The sequence below is a fragment of the Chlamydotis macqueenii genome, chromosome 1 (assembly GCF_036417535.1).
Source record: "Chlamydotis macqueenii isolate bChlMac1 chromosome 1, bChlMac1.mat, whole genome shotgun sequence".
Classification (NCBI taxonomy): domain Eukaryota; kingdom Metazoa; phylum Chordata; class Aves; order Otidiformes; family Otididae; genus Chlamydotis; species Chlamydotis macqueenii.
In genome coordinates, this window is record NC_141556.1 from 13,400,391 (window position 1) to 13,427,927 (window position 27,537).

The following is a 27,537-nucleotide window of genomic DNA, read 5'->3' on the forward strand; positions in this document are numbered from 1 at the left end:
ACTACACAAACAGCCCTGTTCCATAACGGCAGGCAGTCTGCATCTTCAGAGAAATAATTTTGGTTGGGTTTTTTCCCCAGTCTGAAATAACTTATTCCATGTTGCCTATGTTAACTGTGAAGGACACTGGATATTCAGACAGTAGAAAGAATAACTTAAGTATTTTAGAGGAAGAAATGCAATAGTAATTATAGCTCTTGTATGTGTTGGACTTTTCAGATGGGTAGTTGTCCTCACTTCTTAAAGTTGTGGACATAGTTTTTCATTCCCGTTCTCTCTCAGCCGCCTTTTACTACTAGCTTCTCTTTACTGTCCTCCTTGTTTAGCTCTTAAATGTTTGTCTTTTACAGAGGTTTTTGCTGTTTACTCCTTTTCTAGGTTGTGAAGTCCTGCTTGCTTGAAAATATTTACTTTTCTAGTATTTGAGAGAAATTGCTGAAAATATTTTTCTTTAAATAAAATCTGAAATAACTGGTTAGTTTCCTTTTCTTATCATTGAAAATGTGTACAGTGCCTGTTTCTATATATTGTGTTGTTTTTCCTGTGTTCTTGAAATAATTCTTTATATTGGAACTATATGTCTCTTCAGTTGTGTTTCAGTAGCTTTCAGTAGAATTCTGCTTTCAATAGAAGTCACTCCATGCTTTTAAGCTCTCTGAATGCTTCATTGGTTATTAAAACATTTTAATGTTTTTCAGCAACTGTTTGCTGTTACACAAGTTCCCCAAAGCATAGCTGCCTCTTTCGCCCCCCATCCCCACTTCTGAATGAAGAAATATTGAATTTTAGCTCTGTTACAGCATATATATACATTGCCCCATGCTTTTTTAACCAATTCGTAAGACTATGTGTAAGAGACTCTTTGATAATGGCAACCTATTGTCTTCCAAGCAAAAAAAAAAAAAAAAAAGTTCTTACTTACTCAATAACATTGAACAAAGAATAAGTTCACTTGGAATGACATTAGAAATCTGCAAAGCACACTCATTTGTTTTCCACTTCAAAAATAGTTACCTTTCCAGGTTGCGTCTTGAGAGTTTCAGCCAATAAATATGAAATGACAGTCACATGTTGCTCTTTTTGGTCACATATTCTGTATTAATAAAAAAACAAACCTGAACAAAACCCTAGAGGTTTGTACTGGCATCTTGGACGGGATCTGAGACTGCATCATAATAGATCTTCCTAAGTTACAAGAGCATAATAGCTACTTTGCTTTCACAGGATCCTTTTCCATGAAGGCATCTAATTTATGCTATTTTAATTTTATTTTTAATTCTTTATCAACTGCTTCATTGTTTTTATGTCACCAGAATTCAGAAAAAAATAGGTGATCTTGCTTTTAAAAATCTCTATCCATCATATTATTTGAGGATTTCAGCTGCAAGGTGAAACATGAAGTGATACACAAACTGGAGTAAAAATACTTGGGATTGTATTTACAGACACTTCCAACTGGGAAATGGTATATTTGTTAAAATTAAAGCTTTAATGATAATGGATTGCTTTTGAATAATGCTAGAACTTTCAAAATACCTTATTCTGATACCAAACCCCTGACTTAAAAAAATAAAGAAAGAAAAAGAAAAAGAAAAAAAAGTAGTATGAGGTACATGTGGTTTAAAAGTAAAAAGTAGCTGAGTAGATTTGCAAGTATTTCTAAACTCGGAGTACATATAAAGAAAGCTGTTCCACTAACCTAAAAAGTTTTAAGAAATAAGTAGTACTCAAACAAAGGCCCAAGCTAGATGATAAAAAAATTCCCAATTCCTCTCCCCTCAAAAGTAAAAGCTCTTTCTGATGAGACAGAACAAGTTTCAACACAAACTTCCTCTCTCCTGTGCCTGCTGTAACTATTCTCACCAGCTTCTAACCACTTCTAATCTAATGACACAGGTGTACTGGGAAGCCAAGAGGAGTTCATTTTCAACTCTACAATTGTGAAAACTAAATTACTGGAGAGACACAGACTTTCCAGTTAGATTTAGGACAACTCCAACAGTTTTGATTTTGTCAACAGAACTTACTGTGGAATCTGCCTCTTACCACAGAACTCAATTACTTTAAAATACACATTACTTAAAATGAAAAAAACTCATTTGCTGCAAAATAAGACATGGAAGCTTATTGACTAGTACTGAAAGAATCAACTTGAGAAATTAAAAAAAAAAAAAGCTGATAAAATACTCCATAATACTTTCCATTTCAGGCTTAGCTCATCCCTCCTTTTTATTATTTTTTAATACTCTTTCAGATCTTTTTAAATACTAACATTTGCCAGACTGATTACATGTACTACAAAATGAGTTCTCAAAATCAACGAAAGAACCGCATGGACTAAAGTGAGTCTCATTTCAGTGTTTCAGTTAAAATTAGCAAAGCAATGCCCAAGTTTCTTAGGGCTAAAGAAGGCTGAGATACTCAAGGGAGACTTGACAAAATTAAGTTCCTGCTTAGACATCAGAAAACAGATCACTTCTTAACCGAGGCTAAACAACTGCTAGACGTTGCTCAGGCAGCTCAGGACAACAGGGAACACAGCAGCACTGAGCTTTTGCAACGTAGGAACAGAAAGTCACATCTAAAATTTCACTAAAATATACTGCAACAGCACGTTAGAATCACTTTAAGATTCACAAAGAACTCCACGAGACAGGAGAATGTTATCAATCTGCACAAAACGTAACAAGTTATGCAATCATTTAATACTTTTATAAAGGTAGGATGAGGCAGAAAACCAAAAGAGAGGTAGCTGATACTAACAAATCAGAAATTCACACACACACAAAAAAATACAGCTGAAGGTTAAATCCACAAAATTGCCAACTCTCAGATTTAAAAAGGTCCTGTCGTAGCCGTGGAGGATGAGCACTCTGACACAGTATCACAATTACTATTAGACTCTTATACGCCTTCCTAGACATCTTTGATACTGCCCCGCTGAGAAAGGAGAATCCTAAGCTAACAAAACCTTTCCAATGCAGCAGATCACCTGAGTAAGACAAAATAAGCAAAAAATTATGAAATAATAAGGGAAAATAGAATCAATAGTTACGCAACCAAAATACTGACTTAAATGCTCCAGGAACCAGCGATGCTGCACAGAAGACAATGTAAGTCTGGTTTATGCCTGTATACATTACTTATACACACTATACCCTTTATGTTAGCAAAAACACAGGGAGCCAAGCATTTTCTGTCAAGCAACCAAACTCTGACAAGTGACAAAATGCTATAAAGACTAACTGAAAAACTGAGAGAAGACAAAGGAAAATAAGATACTAGAACTAAATCTCCAGCCAACTGAAATACAGATTAGAAGACAGACTATAAAGTTGACCATTTGAATGCTACAGTAACACAATTTGGCTTCTTTCATCCATTATATTCTCTCTCTGTTCCTCCTTCACTTAAAGGAAATTGGGAAATTATTATCTCAAAAACAATGACCACGGGATTGATTTAACTATAGATACTGATGATACCATTGTAATATCATTTCAGTAAAATAACTCCACGATGTTTCACAAAAATAAAATTTGGGCTTTTTGTAACTATTTCTTTAGGACAGGTAGTAGCACACAGCTATGCTTGCATGAACGCTGCCCAAGACAACAGGCTGGAGTTTAAGAACATAATTACTAGGACAGATCAATTTTTTTTTAAATAAAATTACCTAAAACAGAGCAGCTCTAGGTAGCCACCCATATTATGTTCTGTGACTTTTACTAATAAATTTACAATTCAGTTAACACAGTGAAAACAATTAATGCATATGTTTCATAGGATATTCATATTCCATGGCAGTGGATGTTTTCTCAACCAGTACTGCAAATATTCTCCTGCAGCAACATTTCAGTTCTGCATATTCTTGTGGATAACAGACACCTGAAACTTGTCCATAACTGCAATAGTGTTCCACACACATGTTTATATAGTCAAAGAAAACAAAAGTATGTTTCTCAGAGATAACAGCATAACTTACACATGAACTCATCACATTGTCTAAAAAGTGAAGACTAAAATAGTTTAAAGGTGTTCCATAGAACATTTAAATTCACAAACAGGGAATTCCACAGGCAATTGTGAGCAAAAGTTGATGTAATGAAAAACAGCATTGAGTTTCTTCATAAATTGTTTCAGAATATCTGTATGGGTTTTACATAATACCCTCATCACCAAGGTAGCAATCTAAGAAAGTTAGAATTCTTTTTTTCCCCCCCGAACGTAAAACACCTGAAATATAAGCCATTTATATGCAACAGTAATGTATCTTCTGCAACAACTTAATAAATATCAGAGGTGATGCTTAATCAGTAGCTTTTGTTAAGAGAGTATACAGTCATTTCTCTCCACAAAAAAAAAAAAAAAAAAACAAACAAACAAACAACAACAACAAAAAAAAAAACCAAGACATTCAAAAGCTGTCTGCCGTTTTGCCAAGTTACTTAACAGCTTTCAAGAGAATACAACTAACTGGGGGGAAATGTGAAAGCATAACGATCAAAGTAGTAGCTACATTAACCACTATTAACTTCTCCTTTAAGAATGGATTTCAAAGCCTTGAACTACAAATGAAACTAATTAACTGTGTCCTACACAGGTTCTACGTATAACATTGTTCTAACGTATTAAAGCATTTCAGTTTTATGAAGAAGTTCATACATATACACTACAGATCAGACACCCGGATAGACATAGCTAAATCATTTTAACCATCCAAAGCTCAGGGTTAAGCTTCAGCTACAGAAACAAATCCAAAGAAATCTACACACACACACGCATGCAAAACACTTTGCTTCCCCCATAAAATACAGCTTCACGTCTCAGTTAATAGGCTCCTTATCTTGAATATTGCAGAACTAACTTAAAGAATTTCCTTGTTTCTAGTCTTCTGCATCATCCACACAGCACAGGTAATAGTAACTGTATTCTAAAATAACCCATTCACAGTTGTTTGAAACCATTACATGACTTTAGAAAGTAAAATGTATAACCTCTTACCTGAGCATGAAAATTTGACATAGTCGTTGTCTCTATATCTTTCTTTCCCAAAATCTCCATTTTCACTGGTGAATTGGGAAAATTAAACGAAAAGTAGTCTAAAAAGTCAGGTAAATAAGTAGCTGCCCCATGAACAATACCCATTACATAGTAAGCTGCACAGTTTTCATTTTCACTAAAAACCAGACCTACAAACTCTTCTGCAAATCTCTCCATCTCCACAGGAGATAAGTGGGAGAGTTCATTACTGTAGGCATGGATAACTGATGCACCTCCGTTAGGCTGGTGCTCAATATGAATCAGCTGTTTGAACTCCAATGTGTCCAACCTTTTGAGTTTATTTTGAACCCGTGGCTCCTTTAACGAGACAAATGGAAACTCACTGTTCTCTGGTATCTTGGACTCACAGTCCTTCTTAGGATCCATATTTTTCCCAATGAAATCCTTAAGATGATCATCTATGATGCCTTTGGCTTCCTGATCCTCAATATCAGAAACCAATCCTGAGCAGATAGTCTGAATGGATTTGCTGTACATTTTTGGACGCTTCCTCTTCTCATTCTCTTTATGTTTCTTTTTCTTTTTCTTCTTAACTTTTTTGATCTGTAGCTCCTCTGCATTCATTTTTGGTTTCTCCTTCCCACCTGTTAAGAGGGAAAAAAAGATCTCTTAACTATCTTTATATATAAAATATGTATTTAAAAGATCAGGATTCAAAATTACCAAAACCCTCACCGTGGCACACAAAGACCAGAGACCAATACCGAGGGTGATAACATGTATTAAAAATTAATAGTAAGAGACACTTGCCATGTTTATATCATTACTGACAAATTGGGGGGGGGGGGGGGGGGGGTGTCACAAAAACACAGGTTTCCCAAGGCTTTCATGACGACTCACATTCCTTAATCATACTCTTTAACTGGTCATCAGCAATTACTGTATTAGAAAGGTTAGAGACATGGTATGACAGCTGTTAAAAGAGACATTGCCAAACAAGAGGTTTACAAACAGTCAATGAATATCAACCATCATCAGCAAGCTGTTCATAAGATGCCACTGCCAGAACCGACCTTGTCAGATGGCTTTACAGGGCCATCCTTCCAGAACCAAACTTTGTTGAAATACATATAGAAAAAATGTAAAAACCGACCCCATATTTATTATAAAAAATTTAAACAAAATAAGTAAAAAACTTCAAACAAACTCCCAACCAACCACCAAAAACCAAACCCTCACAAAACAGAAATTATCTTCAAGTTTATATAATATGCAAGTTGAACTGAAAACAAACTGAAATGACAAAGCCAAAAAATACTCATTTGGGGATAAGGCATTCAAATGATTCCCAAGGTAAACATTCTCCCTCCCTCATTTTGAAGTGTTTTTCTCCAAGTGCTTCTCAGGGTTGTTTTTTTTTGCAAGTAATAAATGCAGTAGCCAAAAAAACTTCTGCCACTACACTGCCCTAAAGTCTAGCAGTTGAAATGACTTCATTATTTGATAAATCAGATTATTGGGCATGTCACAGCACAAAATTATATTTATGAGTGATTCAAGATCATCAGGTTTCAACACAGAAGTTTATAAGTTTAGTCTTGCAATGAAATAAACTATTTCTAAGTAATCTCAAATTCACTAGAGTTAGCCAGTCTCTACTACTATGCTGTAGTAGACTATTTTCAGCTTGCAATCCTCAGCCCAAGTAATTCGCAAGAGTCCCTAAAAAAAAAAAAAAGAATAAAAGAAAAAGAAAAGATCACAACTGTTGGTGCATGGAATCACACGTTCTTGCTGATAATGAAGAAGTTTGGATATGGAAGGTACAGAGATACTGCAAAGGAGAATAAGCAATTAAGACACTTGCCTCTGAGCCTCCTGAGGTTTGCAACAGCAGCTACATATGTCTGGGATTTCTGAAGTGGAGGCAGGCAAGCTAGTTAACCCTCTAGCTTCTATTTTCTCATCTTGTAGGGGGAAGAAGTGCCCTGAGGCCACTACCTCATCACTTAGCCCAAACAAGGACGTGGGCTCTAGGATTTCTCAACCTAATCCACACAGTTAAGAGCTACAAAGACTCCCTTCTCTCTAACCCAGGTTTAACATAGCATACTCTATGAGCACAATTTCACTTCCAGCTAACCAAGTTCAACGGTGGTAGCTTCTGTAAGAAGCTGCTAGAAGTTGTTTCCCTTTGTCCAGTGGACTCGCTGGGCCTAGGGAGGACCAGCTGCTGGCCAGGGCCGAGCCAATTGGTAGCTGAATGTTCCCTGATAACACCTCTGTGATAACGTATTTAAGACAGAGAAAAACGGGGGGGGGGGGGGGGGGGGGAGGAAATGATAAGAAGATGTGAAGACGTTAAGTGGGGGGCAGAGAAGGGGAGGCACAAGCCTTGTGGGCCCTGCAACCCTCACCCCCTGGCCTCCTGCTGGGCAGCCGACTGGGCTCTACTTGGCCCAGCCTGGCTGCAAGGAGTGGAGAGGAGATGAAATGTGATGAGAACCTGAGAGGCATCTGCCTGCCTGAGCTGATTGTGAATAATTTCTTGTGAGAAGAACAGCTGCAGATGCCAAGGTCAGTGAAAAAGGAGGGGGAGGAGTAATGCTGCTCCTGGCAGAGATTCCCCTGCAGCCCGTGGTGCAGCCCGTGGAGGCCCACAGAGGAGCAGAGATCCACCTGTGGCCCATGGAGGACCCCACATCGATGCAGGCAGATGTCTGAAGGAGGCTGTGGTCCATGGAGGGCCTGCTGGGGCAGCAGTTCTGAAAAGACCGCACCCTGTGGAAAAGGACCCCACACCAGAGTGGTTCATGAAGGACTGTAGCCCTTGGGAGGGACCCCGTGCTGGAGCAGGGGGGGAACGTGAGGAGTTCTTCCCCCAACCAGGAAGCAGCGGCATCAAGTGACAAGTGATGAACTGACCATAACCCCCATTCCCTATTCCCCCTGTGCTGCTCAAGGGGAGGAAGGAGGTAGAGATAATGTTAAGGCTGGGAAGACGAAGGGGTAGGGGGAGGTTGTTTTTGTTTTCTTCCTCATTATCCTGTTTTGGTTTTAACAATAATAACAAATAATAAATAGTTTTCCACAAGTCAAGTCTGTTTTGCCCATAACAGTAACTTTAATTATCTCTGTCCTTATCTCAGACCTTGAGCCTTTTTGTTATATTACCTCTCCCTATTCCCTCAGAAGGTGCAGGGAGCGAGAGAGAGACTGCACAGCTTGGTCACAAATGGGGCTGAACTACAACAATTCTGAAGCAGGTGTTTAAAGCTGCTCAGAAGTTGCAAAGACTTCAGTAGCAAAAGGATTTAGCAATCCCAGCATTTCAGCAAACTATAAGCAATGCCCAATGAAGTACTTTGATCTTATTCCTTTTTTGCAACAGCTGTAGAGAGGAGCAGAAACACTCATTCAGTCACTCCTCTGCTGCATATATCAAAATACTTTAAAGTAAAATGTGCTGCTTCTTCCAAAACCAATAATGCTGCTTTGACACTTGGCTAACAGACATGAAAAAAAAAAAAAGAACAGCTGCCTTCAGTGTCTCCCTAGGGCAGTAATCAAGTTGCCTCACAGCAGACATACAGAACTCGGTGAAAGTACAAGCAAGCAATCCAAAAGGCTAAATAAAGATCCAAACACTGTAAGACTGAGAGATCCAAACTAGCTTTGTTTCAGGCAAGATTCGGCTGCAGCAGTACAGTGCTTGATGAAAGCTAACTTATTTCACCTCTCAAGTGGTCACCATTGAGGCATGCACTCACAACCCAAAGCCTTCAAGACAAGTGTCTCAGAGAGTCCTCACCAGCAATCACAATAAGGGTGTGTACATACATACAAGTACATACAACTGCTGGATTCTAATTCCAGCCAAGCCAGTAGCCATTTTGAAGTGCATGGCATCTTCTGTCGGTGTGTTCCGAGAGGCCTTTAGGCAATCACAGCTACTGAAACCCTTTAAACAAAAAAACTTTTTCCACTGTGTGATTTAGAAACGAGACAGAAGTAAGAATTTTCACTTATATTCAAAAAGTCTTTTAGTTAAGGCGAGTCAGAGAACTGCTTTGGGAGTCCAAGAATGAAGAATAACAGGGGCAGAGGGTGGGGAGAAAAACTCTCACCACCCTTAGACCATTGCAGGAACTTTCCCCTTGATCTGATGTTAAAAAGCAGACTGAGCTCACACTTTACTGGAACTTAAAAGACTAAAGAACAGCAAAATTTTAATTTTGCTTCTGCTTTTATTTGGCTAGCAATATCTGCATGAGAATGGAGTTATAAAACTTGCACTGTATTTTTAAATAAATTAGAAGAAAGGAAATCTGTGTTCATTCTGTTCATGTATGCACATACTCAGCAATAACAAAAAGGCCTGGCCTTAGTTTTTGTTTCACAGGAAGAAGATATCCTTAGATGAAGGGTGACAAAGGCACTGACCATTGATACATATAAGAAGTTGCATCTTAAAGCACTTTTGCCTTTGCTCTCTTGCCCTCAGCCCCCAGGATGTAAAGCTAGATCAGCAGAAGGAACCAGGAAATGTTATACAAACTTCACAGCACATACAAGCACATCCAGTCAGATTTTGGAGGCCAATGAAAGACATCCAGAGCTGCTGTTCTGAACAGTATTCAAACAGTGGAAAGCATCTGACTGCTCCCAATAACTGCTCTCTCAACATGCTCCCTTCCTTCTCTGAAATACGAGTAAATTTTGCAGGATACTGGTAAACCAATCATAGCCTCTACACTTCCCACCACCATCTTAAGAAAATCGAAAATGTGATGATGACCAACAGCATATCAGATCTACGAAATAGGGGTAAGACACCTAATGCACTTGTAGCACTGTTCTCTGTGAGAATAACCTATTCTGCTACTCAACTGGCTCAAAATAGCCGAGGTGTTCTAACACAGCCCGTGTGCACATGCTTGTTTATTTTAGCTCGAAAATAAGTCACGACTTGAGGCCCAATATCCTGATTAGATATCACTTATTAGCTCTGTGTAGTAAGACTTGCTGTCTTTGCAGCTTCCACCTTATCTGCTTAATGACAACAGAATGAGGACACAGAGTTAAAAAAAAAGCTGGTACGCAAACAAGACCTGAAGAACCTCACTGTTGAGGCAGTTAAGTATTGCCCAGTATCTCAACCACCAACTTCCTTTCATGCCCGGCAGAGACAAGCCACATCTGTTCTTTTCACAGGAAGTCACCAGCTTAAGCATTCCTCATGGTCTAAGCTGATACCTTGAGATCAGATCAACACAGGTTTTAGGCTGTCACAGCTACTAATACAGTTACTTGGAGCTGTGCACAGCGTATAGTAAGTGATGTAGTAGGGTTCCGTGCCTCTGACCTTGTATGAACGTGTTAGAGATAATGTCATGTTTTGCGGGTTTCAGGTTTTTGTTTGTAAAGGAAAATATACAGCAAACAAGATAACAGAAAAATATATCAAGAATTTGTTCCTAACTTTCCTAACTTCAAAAGCAGAGTCTGAAAATAACAGATAAAAAACATAGTCTACTTAAATAAGCAACATCGTCACAGAAAAACTGATGCAGCATGACCTAGATAAGCAAAGAGAGAGGTGGACCAAGAACTGGCTTAACTGCTGTGCTCAAAGGGTTGTGATCAGCAGCACAAAGTCCAGCTGGAGGACAGTCACTACTGGAGTAACCCAGACATTGATACCTTTTGCCAGTACTCTTCAACGTCTTCATTAATGGTTGGCATCACGGGACAGAACATGCCCTGAGCAAGTTTGCGGGTAATACAAAACTGGAAGGAGTGGTCAAGGCACCACAGGGTCAAGTTGCCAATGAGAAGGACCTTGAGAGGCTGTAGAAGTGGGCCAACTCAGCGGACTCATGAAGTTAACACAGGGATGTACAAAGCCCTGCTGCACCTAAGAGGAACAACCCCGTCTGGCAGTACAGGCTGGGGCCCAACTGGCTGGACAGCAGCTCAACAGAGAGGGACTTGGGGGTCCTGGAGGATGAGTGTGCCTTTGTGGCAAAGCTGGCCAGCAGCCCCCTGAACAGGATTAGGAAGAGCACTGCCAGCCGGTTGAGGGTGGTGATTCTTCCCCTCTGCTGATCACTGGTGAGACACATCTGGAGTATCATGTGCAGTTCTGGGCTCGCCAGTCCAAGACAAACATGGGCATACCTGAGCAAGTCCAGCAAAGGGCCCCTAAAATGATTAAGGGAGCAGAGCATCACTTACACAAGGAGAGGCTAAGAGTAGTGAAATGCTCAGTGTGGAGAAAAGAAAGTGGGGAGAGGGACAAGAATTTTATCAGTGTGTACAGATACCTGATGAGACGGTGTAAAGATGTAACCAGACTCACAAAAGCACTGATGTTGGAAGGGAACTGTTTATATCATTTAGTCCAACCCCCCCCTGCTCAAGCACAGTCACCTAGACCAGCCAGCCTAGAGCTGCGTCCAGTCAGGTTTTACACAACTCCACGTATGGAGATTCCACAATCCTGTAGGCAATCTGTGCCAGTACTCAATCACCCTCACAGTAATGAAGTTTTTTCTTACATTCAGACAGAATTTCATGTGTTTTAATTTGTGTCCATTGCCTCCTGTCTTGTTGTTGGTCACTGCTGAGAAGAGTTCGGCTCCATCTTCATTCTCTTCTATCAAGTGTTTATACACATGGATGAGATCCCCTTGAGGCTCCCCTTTTCCAGGCTGATCCGTCCCAGCTCTCTCAGCCTTTCCTCATAGGGAAGATGCTGCAGCCCTTTCACCATCTTTGGCCATGTGATGGACTCACTCCAGTAAGTCTGCACCTTTGTCATAACGGGGAACCCAGAGCTGGACACAGTACTCCAGATGCAGCCTCAGCAGTGCTGAGTAGAAGAGAATGATCACCTCCCTCAACTTGCTAGCAACATTCTTGCCAGTGCAGCTCAGCATACTGCTGGCCTTTTTTTGGCATGAAGATGCACTGCTCACAGTCAGCTTGCTGTCTGCCAGAGCCCCTTGGTCCTTAGCAAAGTGGCTTTCTAGCTGGTCAGCCCCTAGCATGTACCAGTGCTTGGGGTTATTCCCTCTCAGATGCAGGACTACTCTCAGAGGTATCCACAACAGGACAAGAGGTAAAGGGTACAAATTTAAACAAAATAAATTCCTTTTAAGTATAAGACAACACTTTTTTACTGCAAGAGTCATCAAATATTGATACTGGTTGCCCAGAGAGATTGTGGAGCCTCCACCCATGGATATACTCAAAGTCTGACAGTCCTGGGCAACCTGCTCTAGTTGACCCTACTTTGAGCAGCAGCATTGGACTAGGTCCCTTCCAGTCTCAACTATCATACAAATCTAAGATCCAATGGATATACAAGCAAGTGCGAGAACATAATCTTAATTACATTCTATTACAGTAAACGAAGTTGAAAAAAATTAGCTAAAATTAAGGCTGCCTGTTGCACATAAATTTTTTAGTATTTGACAATGTTCCTGAATTATAACTCCTTAGTTATTAATTTTTGTGCACTTAATGTTAGATATAAAATGTGACATGGATTCGTTTTCCTTCTCCACAATATATAAAATAACCTTCTTCAGTAACTGCAGAGAAGATGTAGGTATCACCAATATTATTCCTTGAAGTACTAGTCTTTACTACTACTGTATAAGCAACCTTGTGGTGATAGTTATATTTTTAATCGCCAGTACCTAACACAGTTCACAAAAACTTTAACAATTATAGTTAAGTTTGAATTTGCAAGTCTCACACCAACTAATCAGGGAAAACAGCATTTAAGTTAAATGAAAAACATACTATTAAAATTCAACATCCAATTCAGTGACAAAGATTTTAAAGCACTAGAATGAAATACCACTACATATTTTGAACCTACCTTTCTGCAATAATTTGATCTCTCCATTTTCTTTCTTGATTTCATTCATTATTTTGTGCTTTTTCTTCTCTTTTTGCTTCTTTTCCCTTTCTTTAATTTTGTCTTTGATTTGAGCTGAAATGCAAATATTTTACAATTAAGTAGGAATGGAAAACTAATTATCACATGCACGTTTCATATTACTCTTATGTAAGCTCTATTAACGGATAAAAGGAGGAGTTACAAGGAAATTCCAGTACTTACAATATGAAAAGCTAATATTTATCTGTTGTATAATCTGACATAAGCTTATTTAACCCAGATAAGTTTTGTTTCTGTAATGTTAGAACTGTGTGCAACAACTCAGCACATTAACCGTACACAGTTAATTTTCACTTACTCTGACTACCCTCTGCTCTTATTTTGCAACTGTAGTCTGCTCCTATTTCTTGAATTCAAATTACACACATTAGGTAACAAATGGGAGAAAAGAGTACATTTTGTATTTTCCTGGGTGCACATACACACTAGGAAACCTCACTTAAATATCTTCAAATAGGGTAAACTTAAAGGCTTTTACAAGTAGCTTGGAATGAAGACAAAAAAATCTTTTAAATTAAGTTCAAAGGCTACCTTAATGCCTGTAACTAAGATGTAATTAACAAACACATGAAATGGGCTGTATTTGCACAGCAGATACAATGCACTGGTCCCTTGCTTACCTAACAATCAGCCATAGCTTACCTGGGCAATCTCATTATTCACTTACTTTTCTGTCAAGTCACTCCAGGTTTTTAAATCGTCATACAAAAGCAGAGCCTTTAGGCATGCTTTCTAAATTAAAAATACTAGACTCAGAGGAATTCATAATTTCAAGGAGTAATCTTTTCAAGACGACCTTTAATTTACTTTTGAGGCCCAGCACTTAGAGAACTCAGATTTTACTAGGCTCAGAGGCACTGCAGCCAGCACTTCATGCCTAGTTTCTTGGCCTGAAGCCAAGTACCTGCTCCAAGAGTTTACGGGGCTTTTTAACCTCCGCAGGGAAAGAGGAAATCTGATTTCAAGCTTCTACATAATGTTACGCTTCAGAACGCTTTCCCAATAACACAGCTGAGAGACAATTCTGATGTTTTATTTATGGTTCTTGCCTTATAAATCCCATGTGGAAGCCAAGAGAAATTCAATTATTTTTCCTCAAGCATTCACATAAAACAGAAGAATCCGGTATCTTCACTACTAACAAATCAGAAATATTCCTCAGAATCAAACCAAAGAAAGCCTTCAATTCTAGAAAGAATATAAAGTGTCCCACAACCAAACTATTTATGAAGCATGTTAATAGTTAAACAAAAGGTGGAAAGGGTTGATAGTAATCCATATAGATGAATGCTGTAACAATGACTCCACAGCATTCACATCTTGCCTTTTAGGAGTCTTCTACTAAGGCCACACAACTTCCACCCTAGTAGTTGTCAGGATGAAGATCATATTTTGTTAAGAGTCTAAGAAAGAAAATAAAATCCAAAATAAATGGCAATTGAGATATATCTGTTGTCTATCCACTGATCAAGATAAGCAGTGGGAAGAGAAGAGAAACTATGCTGGGACAAAAATAATAAGGAATAAGGTAGCTGTACTTGAAACAGTCTGGAAGTTTTAGTTATAAGCAACTGAATCACGTCCAAGAACAGCCTTCTAACGGTTCAATGAGAAGGGATGACAAAGCAGATTCATCTGTACAGCTGACCATGGAATTCAAACAAGTTTTCCTAAGCAACACAAATATGTACTTTCTAGGAATAGGTTAAGCAGACATTAATCTTCTTCTCCAGCCTGCTTTTCCCCCAAAGAAAATCCCCAAATTGAAAATCCTGCAACTTAAAAGGGCTCGGAGTAGGAAATAAATTATACAACAGGAGTTCAAGTAACACTCTGAAAGTAGACACTCAGCAAGTAGGCACTAACACCAAACTTGATTTGTAACCTGCACTGAATGTTCAACTCACCCAGGATTATAATTATTATGGAAAGACCTAGATTTTATCTCAACATTTGCATACTCTGTTAAGAGGCACACTTGACTTCTGCTATCACTTACAAATCAAAGAAAGACTGAAGAGCATATACAAATGCTGAGCCTTGTTGAAAGAGGAGAGAAAGACTAAAAGAATCCTTTATTGCAGGCTCATGAATAGCATCACAGACCAATGCATCTCCCAGTTTTGTCAGGAGCAATACATAAAGTAAGGACAGAGAACAAACCGAAAGCTTTTAAAGAGCCTCTAGTTTATTTTCACATCTGGAAACCAATCAGCACAGTCAATGCTGAAATGTTCCTGACAAAAGAAACAATGGAAGTGTCCTGTGACCTCCTTCAGCAACAGCCACAAGCAAATCATACCTTAAACGATTGCAAATAGAATGTAAATACAGCTGAGGAAGGTTTGAAATAAATTACGCCTAACTTTTTCCCTTTTAGAGATCACAGTACTACAATAAAAGCAGTGTACAGCCTGAGGCAAGTAAATAACAGTTGAGAATCCCAATTTAAACGTAAAGATTCTCATGTTTCCTCCCTCAAAGCCCACAGAACAGATAAGCGACAGTATAGTTCTCCTTAAAAAAGCATAACTAAATATTGAAATAAAGACAAAATATAATATAATTTTTTTAAAAATCTATGTTGAAATTAGAGTCATTCCGTGGATTAACACTTGGTCTTGATTCGCAGTTCAAATGTCTTCGGTTTACGAGTAAAAATAAATATTTTCTAGTCTGGCTGGCAGAACTCAAAACACCATTCTCAAACAAAATTCTGCAGATTATTCTCCTCAGTGATACATATTACGTTTCACAGCTTTCAATAGGATGCAGGGATAAAAATCAACCAAACTGTTGCAACTTAGCTATGCTGGCTCTACAAAGGCAGTAAATTTAGAAGCATCCAATAGTCACTATAGCAAATAAACGTGATTAAAATATGCCTATGGCATAGACATCCAACAAGGGAGGGCAAGTGCAATTCTCCAACTACAGCCTCCATACTAACTGCTGCCACCATATGATGCTGCCCAATAAAGCTCATACAGTTCAACAGAAGCTACAGCCCTCTGAGACTTTCCAGAATGCCACAGACCAGTATCTCTTCTAGAGTCTTCTCTAATATAAAGTATCAATCCCCTCTAATCATACATAATTTCAGTCTGAATCTCAGTTTCTCAACCAAGACACATGAAAGCTCTTCACAAAAATCCTGCTTTAAAACAAATGCCTCCAACACTAAGCAATTTACAATCTACATGTCGTAGAATAAACAACCAGTAAGTGAGGTTGGCAAGGGAAAAATAAGACAAAACTTGTTCTGTTGAACAAATTTAAGAAAACTTGGAACACTCTTTAGAGCTTTTCTGAGGTTTACCAGCAGCAGCTACTACTGATCCAAAATCCTATGTCTCCATTTCTAGGGCAACAGCATCTCAAAGTAGTGAGAGGTAGAGAGATGTTTATACTAATCTTCCCACGTCCACAGAATATGCTGCAATTAGCTTTCACCAATACTACTACTAACAAATTTAAAAAAAAAAAAAACAAGAAAAAGAAAGAATGCAATGAGTCTTCAGGGAAATAATGTAACCAAAATGGTCAGTCATCAGGACAAGAGAACATCAAGTATCAACAGCTATTACCTCCGTATGTCACAGCATTGCAATTGTCACTGGAATAGTATCAATTTGCACAAAGATGAAAAACAGAAGCTGCAGAAAAGCAATTAACAAATTTAAGTTTCATATGCTAATAAGAAGATAACTTGACTTCAAAGTAAGGTGAAGGGGCAATTTGATTCAAACGGGGAATACAAGCTTTAATAAAAAGGTCTCCATTCTAAAAAAATCCAAATACATAGATGTACCAATGACTAGAAGCTGAAGTCTGGCATTCCCAGTCCACACATGATCATATCACAGTTCCTTTTTTTTATTGGTAAACAAAGGCACAAGTTAGTCACAGGAACAAGTACCAAATAATTGTGTCCATTACTGGAACTTTCTCCACAAGAGTGTTGGTATTTTGGTTTGCTGTGTGTTTGTTTGTTTGGTGGTGGGTTTGGGTTTGTTTTTTTTTTGTTGGGGGGGCGGGGGGGGGGGTTAAAAAGTAGTCTAGTCTAAATAAAAGGTTAATTAAAAAAAGGAATAGGCACAGTGTATGTTCTATAGGAAATCCCAAAAACATTTATAATAACCCTTTCAAAATTCATCAACACTGTACAATATTTTTATGCAAAGCCACCTAAGCATATTTACATTTCAATAACTATTTTGCCATTTTAGAAAAATTAAAAAATTGCATTCCAGCAACATAAGCTTCACTTTATTTAAGCTGAGCTATCTGCTCTCTCCCTTTTAACAAAACTGTTCTGGTAAGGGATAACCTAAAGATTAGTCAGGTACTGAATATGAGTATTTGTCTTAATATTTCATCTGTATGTTGGGTGGTTTTTTGTTGATGATATATTTTTTTTCTTATTAGATCAAAACAGACACAAAAAATTCCTGTTATGTCTGCTCCACTTTAGAAAGGAAGAAAATACCAGATCTTAAAAAGTTGGTACCCCAGTTCTTCTAACGGGAGCAAGAGTCAATCATGACGCCATGAATCACATCTGAAGGGACAGAAAAGAATACTTAATAGCCATATAAGATACCAACAAAAACAAATGCAATGAAACAGGTCTCTCTGGAAAATACCAGTTCCTCTACTACAAATTTAAATTAACACTTTGTTTTATCAGCACATCACTCATACCAAAATCCTTAATCTTAAAGTCATGCACAACACTAAGCAATGCACTAGCTCCCAGCCTGGCCAGAACACAGAGGATGACTGATGCCTCCGTTTCTACGAACCATGTCATACTGAGACAGCCAATGGCTATTCCTCCTTAACCCAATGCTTACTACTGCTGCAATAGCTTCCTTGTGACAGTCAACACCCAAAGAAGTCAGTGGTCCTCAAAATATTATCTTACTGTTCATTTGAAGAATTTTAGGGACTAGCTCCAAAGAGCAAATGGTATATTCAGGTCTTTCCTCAATATTCTGTATTTTCCACTGTTGGTTTTTTTTGGTGGGTTGTTTTTGGTGGGTTTTTTTGGTTGGTTGGTTGGTTGTTTAACAGCTACATTAGGGACAAGTACGACTAACATAGTAGTTATTACATACAAACTTTTCATACATACATACAAGCATTATTGTAGCTTAGTAACCCTTAGAGTCTTCTCACATTATCGTTCATTGTACTATGTGTTCTTCCTGTGCACATACACACTTCTTATTCCTTTACATAGCTCTAAATACACTAAAACTGAAAGCCAAGAAGTTTGTATCCCAGGGTAAAGATGGAAGAATCCTGTATCTTTTAATGAAGTTTTTCCCTATCAAAATGCACTTTTGCTTTATATGCTTTTGACAGAGAAATAGCCGGTCACAGACTAAACAGTTTGTAAATACTCCCCAGTAGGGTTTGGTTTATTATTTTAAAAAAGAAAAGAAAAAAAAAAAAAAGAAAAAAAAAAAGAGAGAGAGGGAATCTGCTACGGAAGGTCCAGCAAGAATTAGGCTTGCTGCTTAGCTTTCAAGCTCTACTGTCTGAATAAAAGAAGTCCCTATTATCATAAAGTTATTTTTAACTCTTGTGATGGGATAACCTTGGCTGGACACTAGATGCCCACCAAAGCCACTCTATCGCTCCCCTCCTCAGCTGGACAGGGGAGAGAAAATATAACGAAAAGCTCACAGGTCAAGTTAGGGACAGGGTGGTCACTCACTAATTACTGTTACAGGCAAAACTTGGGGGGAAAAAAATTAGTTTAATTTATTGCCAATCAGAATCAGAGTAGGATAATGAGAAACAAAAACTAAATCTTAAGAACACCCTTCCATCACCCCTCCCTTCTTCCCAGGTTGAACTTGACTCCCGGATTCTCTACCTCCTCCCCCGAGCAGCACAGGAAGATGGGGAATGGGGATCAGTTCACCACATGTTGTCTCTGACATTCCTTCCTCCTCATAGGGATGACTCCTCACGCTCTTGAAGGCCTCCCACGGGAGACAGTCCTCCACGAACTGCTCCAGCACAAGTCCTTTCCAGGGGCTGCAGTTCTTCAGGAACAGACTGCTCCAGCATGGAGCATGTGACCTCACAGGGTCACAAGTCATGTCAGCAAACCTGCTCCAGCCTGGGCTCCTTTCTCCAGAGGCCCACAGGTCCTGCCAGGAGCCTGCCCATTGCAGGCCCTCCACAGGCCACAGCCTCCTTTAGGCATCCTCCTGCCCCAGCACGGGGTCCTCCACAGGCTGCAGGTGGATCTCTGCTCCTCCATGGGCATCACATCTCTGCTCCAGCATCTGGAGCAGCTCCTCCCCCTCCTTCTGCATGACCTTGATGTCTGCAGGGTTGTTTGTCTCTCTTATCTTCTCACTGCTCTCTCCACCTACAGTTGCACAGGGTTTCCACTTAATGTTATCCCACAAGCATGACCATCATCGCTGATGGGCTTGGCCTTGGCCAGCAGAGGGTCCAACTTGGAGATGGCTGGTATTGGGCTCTATTGGACTATGGAGGAAGCTTCTAGCAGCTTCTCACAGAAGCTACCTCTGCAGCTTCCCTACTCCCCAAACCTTGCCACACAAACCCAATACAACTCTACTAAATAAACCAATACCACGTGTATACGTACACTTTTTGAAATACAGAGTTCTGTAGGAACAAGTATCTCTCTTTGGAAGAAACAGAACACTCAAGGAATGAAGATATTTCTACATGTCTCATTCAAATTCACAATATTAGTGTCACCACAATGTCCCTATTACTTTTTTTTTAATGTCACAGAAACAGTACTCCCATGAATGAAGTGCAGCCACAAGCAATATTCTAAGAAAAAGTTAAATATACAGACAGGAAGAATTCCATCGTGAAAAAGTGTTCCACCTCACCTTCCTAAATGGCATCTGAAGAATGTTTTCACTTTACAGTGAATCCACATGATTAACTGAATTAATTCAGAGTGATATGCATACTTGCTTCTCAAATCCAAAAGCTTCTACTTTTTCTGTTAAGTACATAAATAAATGAAATTGAATACATACTATATTTATAAAGTAAACCGCCATTTTCAACCAAAGGCTTAGTTTTCTGTTTCCTAACTAGCTAGATACCTTCCCATAACAATTGCAGTGATTTCCTAAGTAGTAAATAAAGGAACACACCATTCAGATTTCAGAAATTTAACCAGATCTTTGCCTCTATTGCAAGCTTTCTACAGGCAAAACCGTAAATAAAGTACACAGAGAACAAGTCAAGGGGGAAATACTCTGTACTGCATTATATGCCACGTGGTCACTGTTACATTGTGAAATTCGCACCTTGAAGCCTATGCAGAAGATCAACCAAGTCTGTTTCAGCACTGAACCAGGCGAGTTTTACAACCTTGTCAGATGCCAAAAGCTACAGCTGCTTTGCATCAGTTTTCCAGATGGTAACCCACATTAGTAGTCAGTCACAGATCATGTTCAAAGTATTCTGCCTCTCTCCTCCCTTTGATTTAAGGGCTGTCACTGAACATCAGGCAAAATATTTACAAACTACTGCTAACGGACACCATCAAACACCAATGGTACAGTAACTGAGGGGAAGGGGGAGGAGGAGGGGAGTACAAGAACATCAGTCACAGTTCCTTCCATCGGCACTCTCCTCCCTTTATACAAATACCCATAAAAATAAAAACTCAAGAAGCCATGTTTAACTTGTTATGCAGATACATTAAGTACGTTTAACACCACTATTTTAACGGTTTTGACACCTGCACTTTTATTAAGTCACACAGAGCAGGCTTCCTGACTTAATGAACACGAAAAACCCCATAGAGTATTTCTGAGACCCTCTCCAAAAAAACCGAAATCATTAAAGCTTTCTCATGCATATAACCAGAAATATCTGGATGACATCCCTTTCAGTAAGTTTAAAATCCAATATATGACTAAAGAAATCCCCTTACCAGGCAAGAACATTTCCCCAAACCCTTCAGTAAATGGGAAGGAGGACAGACTCCCTTCAGAATCAGAACACTTCCAAGAAATTTAAATCTAATCTTTATAATTCCTCTAATATTTGCACTTCTACAGGAGACCTTCTACACGCAGAACTGAACGAGCCAAGTTTAAGCTTACGCGCTAGGGAGTTGCATCAGAAATTGCTAGAGGAGAACGTGACAGCTGCAAACAAGGCCTCTACAAGGTTTCAGATCTGATGTTTCAGCTTACTGATCTTGTTTCAACTAAGAAAAATGATTTATTATTCTACAATCAGAATAAGTTTCTGCTGCATAAGTTACACGCAGAGTTAGATTCTGGGGTACAGGAGGGGGTCTGTTTGTTCCCCAGCTTAGAAAGTAAAACATTTTGTTCTGCCTAGCAAAGCTTCTTGGTTATTTCATAGAAACTAAAAGGGGACAGAGGTCCCTCAGGAGAAAGATACACAGCTCTAAATCAATCTCGACATTGGATGCTTACGTTAACGTTGCTATCAGCTCTCAAAACTAAACTGCAGATAAATCTCCAACATCTAAAGAAATGTGATGTCCCTCTTCCTCTTGTATACCACAATTAAAAGCCTGAACACTTTCTAGACATCACTGATTGCAGTGGGGTATCTAAACAGAAATATGTCAAAGAATTCAGAAGAGAGTGATCAACAAGAGGCCTCACAAGCATGAAAATGCTGAATTTAAGGAGTTTAGCAAGGGGAGAGGGAAGTGAGTCAGGTCACACAGTACCCAAAAAAAAAAAAAAAAGCAAAGGAAATAGAAGTAAACAGAGAAGGAAACGTTTAGCAGAACAAAAGAGACAACCTAACTAGCAAGAGGCACAGTCCCAGCTCTAAAGAAGGGAAAAAGAAGATCCAAAACCTTCTCCAACCTACATCAGTAAGTCAGACTGAAATGAGCATCCCTCTGGATGCAAACCAAGCTTAACAAGCCCGAAAAGTGCCCACCTGATATCTAATCTAATCTATCTTTCAAAGAAAGCTGGAGAAGGGGGGGAACAAAAGACTAGAAGTAAAAACAAGAGCTACAGTACCATGTTCAGCTTCCTCGCTCATACGGGGAACCCTCATTTGCAAGTTAAAAATACAAGTCTAATTTTATAATTGCTTGCATACTAAGTTAATCTGATCAGCAAATGGATCACCGAAGAAAAAAAAATTAGGGAGAAAGGGAAACTATCCACAGAAACAGCAAAAAAAGCAGAAAAGACGGCTCATGCACCTAGATTACACCTTATAGCAAGTCTATGAACAAAGAACTTCGGGCAGGTATCGTCTGATGAAGTGGTTTAGTTGAGCTTTGCACTGTTAAAAAAAAAAAAACAAAACAAAAAACCAAAAAAACAATTTCCACTATGAGCTGCCAGTGCAGAGTATCAGTTAAATGACTAGCTGAATCAGTATCGTCATAAACTGGAACAGCAATCATTTCTGACAGATTCACACCATGTTTTAGAACAAAAATAGCTACACAACTTCTAATTCCACTGTCAGAGTGTACTTGACAAGTGAAATTTAAGCTTAAACAGCCTAAACCTCGTATCTGCAGGATAAATAACACATACGGCAAAATGTTCTTCCAGGTTCTCTGCATGCTAGACCATAATCTCAGAAGGGTTCACTCAACTCCATTCATTTAACTGAAACACAAGCTGCAAGGCCTGGTTATGACTCTGCAAGTTAAAGGTCTTCCAACGAATCAGAAGATCAGAAAACTCTGTAAATCAAGACTTGTTCAAGGAAGAAAACACAAAAATTTTAAAGAGCTTTAAACATATCATCCATCTTGGCTATAACCAAGCTTAACATCTTCCTATCACTTAGGAAAGAAAAGTGCCACAAACCTAGGCTCTCTTACCTTAGTAATCACTATTGCAAGCAAACGACAAACATCAGCCTCTATACTCAGCTTTTTTGAATGGTAGCTGAAAAATCTGCTTGCATTTTCCTTCTCAGTGTCAATATCCCTTATCATCATCACAGTAATTAAACTAGAATTAGGAAAGTGCTGTTGGTACTACTTAAACTCCTAAGACAGTTTTCCAAGTCCAGGTCTCTTGTTCACGCACCCCGCATCACTTTGTGCCCGACTCCCTGTATTATCTTGTCTACACCACCGTCCCAACAATCCCATGAAGCTAGGGGGATAAGGGAAAGAATCTGTCTCATTTCTCAGTACTAAGGTCTGTGCAGGCCCTCTCTCACCAGCAGGAAGCTTTTTCTCCAAGTGTCATAACTGCTCTACACAGCAGAGTATGCACACAGCTCACTGATTAGAAATGCAACTCCTCCCAGCTGATAGACACTGGCACCCTTAACAGTACAAAGTTCAATTGGGAATTCCACCCCATCCTGTGTACCCACGTCTCCACTTTGGCTGCAAAGAGGAGGATGGAGTTTTTCTATCTTTAGAGACTCGAAACGATAAAGGAAATCCCACCTGCTTCACCCACTTATCTTTTGATAATTATGTCTCTTTTAGAGACTTCAGCACAATTTTCTTTCCAACTGGTGCAACAGCAATACATGTATCAGTTCTGAATGCTATGAGAAAAAAAACAACCAATATTGTCAATTCCATGTTGCTGCTCATTTTCTATAGCACCAAAAGCAAAAAGGTGGTCTTACCGCAGACTCCAGGAAAAGGAGCACTTGCCTGCATTAGGTTGATCTTTAGTATTACCAGCTGCATACATGACAACTTCCATGAACTCATCTTATTACACCTAAAGGAGCATATTTTATTCTTAATTTTCCCCTATATATTCTGTGTGTGCAAGCCTCTCAGGTTTTTTTTTTTATTATACAAAATCCTCTAAGTCTACTCTGATGTCATATCTATAGGTTGCCTAAATTTTCCACTCTCCTTCTATTCTAACCTTCCTCACCTTTTCTATAGCACCTACATCTATGTTCTTTGCCCTAAAACCAAGATCAGAATCGCCTCCCTCTGACGCAGCTTTTGCATGCTATTTCCTCTCTCTTTAACATCAGTATCTCAAATTCACTCATTCACCGCCGCAACCAGAATCCCTATGCTATCTTCTTCTAGTCTATGCCAGAGTCCCAGCAATCACAAGTTCTGCCTATTTTACCCTAGTATATCATTCTTAGTTTTCCTCTGTACTTAGGATCTGCATGCCTCCTCCAGTCATTCTTTGCTCCCTGCATCATAACTACATTTCTCCTTTTCTCTCCGAAAAGTAAATTATTCACAGGATGAACAGCACAAACCTGTTCTTTAAGCTACAAATACAGAACCACTTTAAAAAGACCGGCTACTCTCAGTAGAAGACTCAGTGCATCACTCACTTTCTTACAGCCTTCTCTGAAAAAATATACAGTTTAATGAATATAAAGTTTCTCATTTATCTAGCAAACTACATCACAAAATTTTAACTATAGAAACTACTTCCTCTAAACACAAATCTGGAGACCTAGATGCCAAACAGGCATCATTTGTCTTGGAAAATGTTATTTGTTGCCTGTACTAAGGTTTTCAAGAAATAAATGAAAGGTAAAAAGATCTCTTCTGAGCAAATAGCAACTAAACCATCAAGTATTCGTGCCTGTAGGTATACAAGCTCTGAGAAAACATCCTTTCCAGATACAACGTGCAGAATGTCCTCTTCAAAGATGAATCGCTGCTTCCAGGAGGGTTCAATTAACAATTTTTCAGCTGACACGATCAGCGTCAACATTTCTTTTACCAATGTGCAAAAAAAAAAAAAACATTTAATCCTGTTATTGTAATACTATTCTGAAAGATTTATTAACATGATTGTGTAACACTGGTAGGACCTATGACAATCTGAGTGAACATAGTTATTATTTCCATAGCTTCGCAAGAAAGATACTGGGCGAGTTTCTCAGTGGCTATCTTTAAAGAGAAGAAGGCTTCACCAACATCAAACGTGTACTGAGTATGATTTCTGAAGACTTCTACAAGTCACCTTTTGGACAGAAACAAGAAAAAAAAAATCCCTAAAACGAAATACCTGAAAGCACTGAAATGACATACATAAAGCTTGCTTGTACACCAGCAATCGAGATCCCAAAAACAAAATGATATGTGCAACATGCTGACTAAAAAGAACACGTAATTCGGGAAAAAAAAAAAAAAAAAAAACACACCTCAAAAATAAGTGAATCAGAGATGATGACACTAATGGCAATTAGTGGAAAATGCAGTAAGGCAGCCAGACAACATAATCAATAGACAAAAAGGCATACTGATATTAATAATTGTTCTCTACCAGCTTGGCTCATCCTAGAAGTACAAGTATAGACCACAATCAAAGTAACCTAAGCCTACATAACAGCTATAATTTATTTTTCCTTTGAAAGAGAGGAAACTTGTGTAAACTAGGTAATGGAGTGAAAGTTTCAAGTTCTTCGTATTTCAGTGTAAATGCAAGAGCATCAACATCTGGTTTAAGGCCACTGGAAATTGAGAAAGCATACACTGGAAATAAAAGCATATATTCTTGTCCTGTCTTCATATATTCATGCATTGTCTTTTACTTTCTAAGCACCTACTGTTGATCACAGTCAGCAGGAATCTAAGCAAGAATCTAGCCTAATATCTTATCTTACCTGGTATGGCCATTTCTGTCCAGCCCCACGAATAAACTAACCCAGTGCTCCTCCCTTTCTCCTGAAGGCCTCAAGCATTTCTTGGAAGATTTTAGCCCAGTGATCTTCAGGAAATAAAGCAAACCTGAAGCAGCAACTAAATGAGATTTCAAAAGTCTAAATATCTAAATTTTAACTGCATGCTCTCTAGTACTTGATTACTTAGCCTATAAAAGTTAATAGCGAGATCATTCCGGATTTAATTTTAAAATTAGAGGGGTTTTGTAACACGTGGTCTTCTCTTTTTTTCCCGCCCCCACAGCAATGACAAAAATTCAGTTTTGTTCGCAGATCTCTAGTAAATTACTAGGCACCCTTATTTCCCTAATAGGTAAGAAAACCTAAAGCCTCTGGCAGCTTCTAGCTGACGCCATCGCTAATTCCACACCCCCTTTTTTGACAGGATTGACGGCAGACTAAGCCGCCACTGCCTTCTCCATAAACTTAGACAAGGCCAGTGGTCTCCTACCGGGGTCTGGCAAGCCGTCCCCAAGCCCAGCTACCCCCGCTCTGTGGAGGGCAGGGTGGCGGGGGGGCGGTGTGCACGCAGGTAAGGCCCCCGTGAAGCGGCGCTGCCCCGGGGCCAGCGTGCTGAGGCGGGGGGGGGGCGGCGGGGGGGCAGGCAGCCATTCTAACGGCTCGGCCCCAGCATCACAACCATTTCCTGCTCCCTCAAGACAGCTGCGGGCACCTTCATGTGCAGCACCATACCCACTCTGCCCTGCCCGGGCTCGCCGTTCCTTCCAGCTCTCCTCCAGCCCTCACCACCCCTCTCGCTGCGGGCGGCGAGCGATCCCCGCGGGCCGCACACAGCCACGGCGCCCGGCCCTCACCTTTCGGCAACAGCAGCTTCACCTCTCCGTTCTCCTCCCGGCCTGCCGCACTCAGCGCCCCGCCGCCATCTCCCACCGGCGCCACCACGGGCAGGGCCCCGTGCTTCCTCCTCTCCTTGTCCCGCTTTTCCTTGGGCCTCTTCGGCTTGGCGCTCCCGCCGCCAGCGCCGGCCGCCCCGCCGCTGCCGCAGCCTCCCGCCTCGATGGCCAGGGCCAAGCGGTGCCGGTGGTGGCGGTGCTGGTGCTGCTGGTAGGAAGAGGAGGGAGAGGCGGACGACGGCAGCAAAACGGCGGGCGACAGAAGCTTCCGGGGCAGCGGAGAAGGGAAAGCGAAGCCCCCCGCGCTCCCGGAGGGGCCTGAAGGGAGCGCGGGGAAGCCCCACGCCGCGGGGTTGCTGTAGCTCGGCACGACCGCTGGCAGCGGCAGCTTGCTGCTCCCGCCACCGCCGCCCCCTTCACCGTTGACGCGCTTGGTGCCCTTCACGCTCCTCTCATCAGCTCCCTTCATCTTCTTAGCGGCTGGCTGAGACCCACGGGAAGCCTTCGCATCCGGGGCTGGCCTGGTGCCGAACGGCTCCCGCTCGGGCGACGCCGCGCCACGAACAGAACTCGGCGACTCCGCCATTTTGGGCTCCTGCTTCTATTTACTCTCGCCTCGCCTCAACCGACAGAACCGGGAGGGGCGGGGGGGGCGCCCCCGCTTGGCCCAATGGGCAGGGGAGGCGCCGGAGAGACAGCGGGATCGACCAATGGTAGGGAGAGGAGGGGGCGGGTTCTCAGGGGATTGGGGACGACGGGCTCGGCTGAGTACGCAGTCGGAGTGTGGGGGAGAGGGTGCAGCCGGACGGGGACGGGGACGGGGACGGGGACGGGGACGGGGACGGGGACGGGGACGGGGACGGGGACGGGGACGGGGACGGGGACGAGACTCCCGATCCCTGCTCGGTGTGGCCCCGGCAGGCGTGTCGGGGTGCGCCCGTGGCGGGGGCAGGGCCGGGCAGGGCAGGCAGCCGCTCCGAGCGATGGCGGGCGGGGCAGCCGGAGGGGCAGGCCCGGGCCTGAGAGGCTGCGTGCCGGAGAGGCGCCCCGTCG

General features: G+C 40.7%; 1 protein-coding gene across 2 annotated transcripts in view; it reads right to left on the bottom strand.

Annotated features, from left to right (window-relative positions):
- Positions 1–27,166, bottom strand: part of RSBN1L (round spermatid basic protein 1 like) — a 48,190-nt gene extending 21,024 nt beyond the window's left edge. Inside the window, exons 1-4 of one of the 2 annotated variants that reach the window (XM_086745882.1) lie at positions 26,446–27,166; positions 12,896–13,009; positions 5,388–5,648; positions 5,005–5,069 (exon numbers count right to left, since the gene is read on the bottom strand). In XM_086745882.1, coding sequence (XP_086602008.1) covers positions 5,005–5,069; positions 5,388–5,648; positions 12,896–13,009; positions 26,446–27,070 — 1,065 coding nt within the window. In that variant the 5' untranslated portion in view covers positions 27,071–27,166. Of the gene's footprint in view, positions 1–5,004; positions 5,649–12,895; positions 13,010–26,445 lie in introns of both variants that reach the window. The other variant, XM_086745874.1, reaches the window with a different exon arrangement.
- Positions 27,167–27,537: the final 371 nt, after the last annotated feature.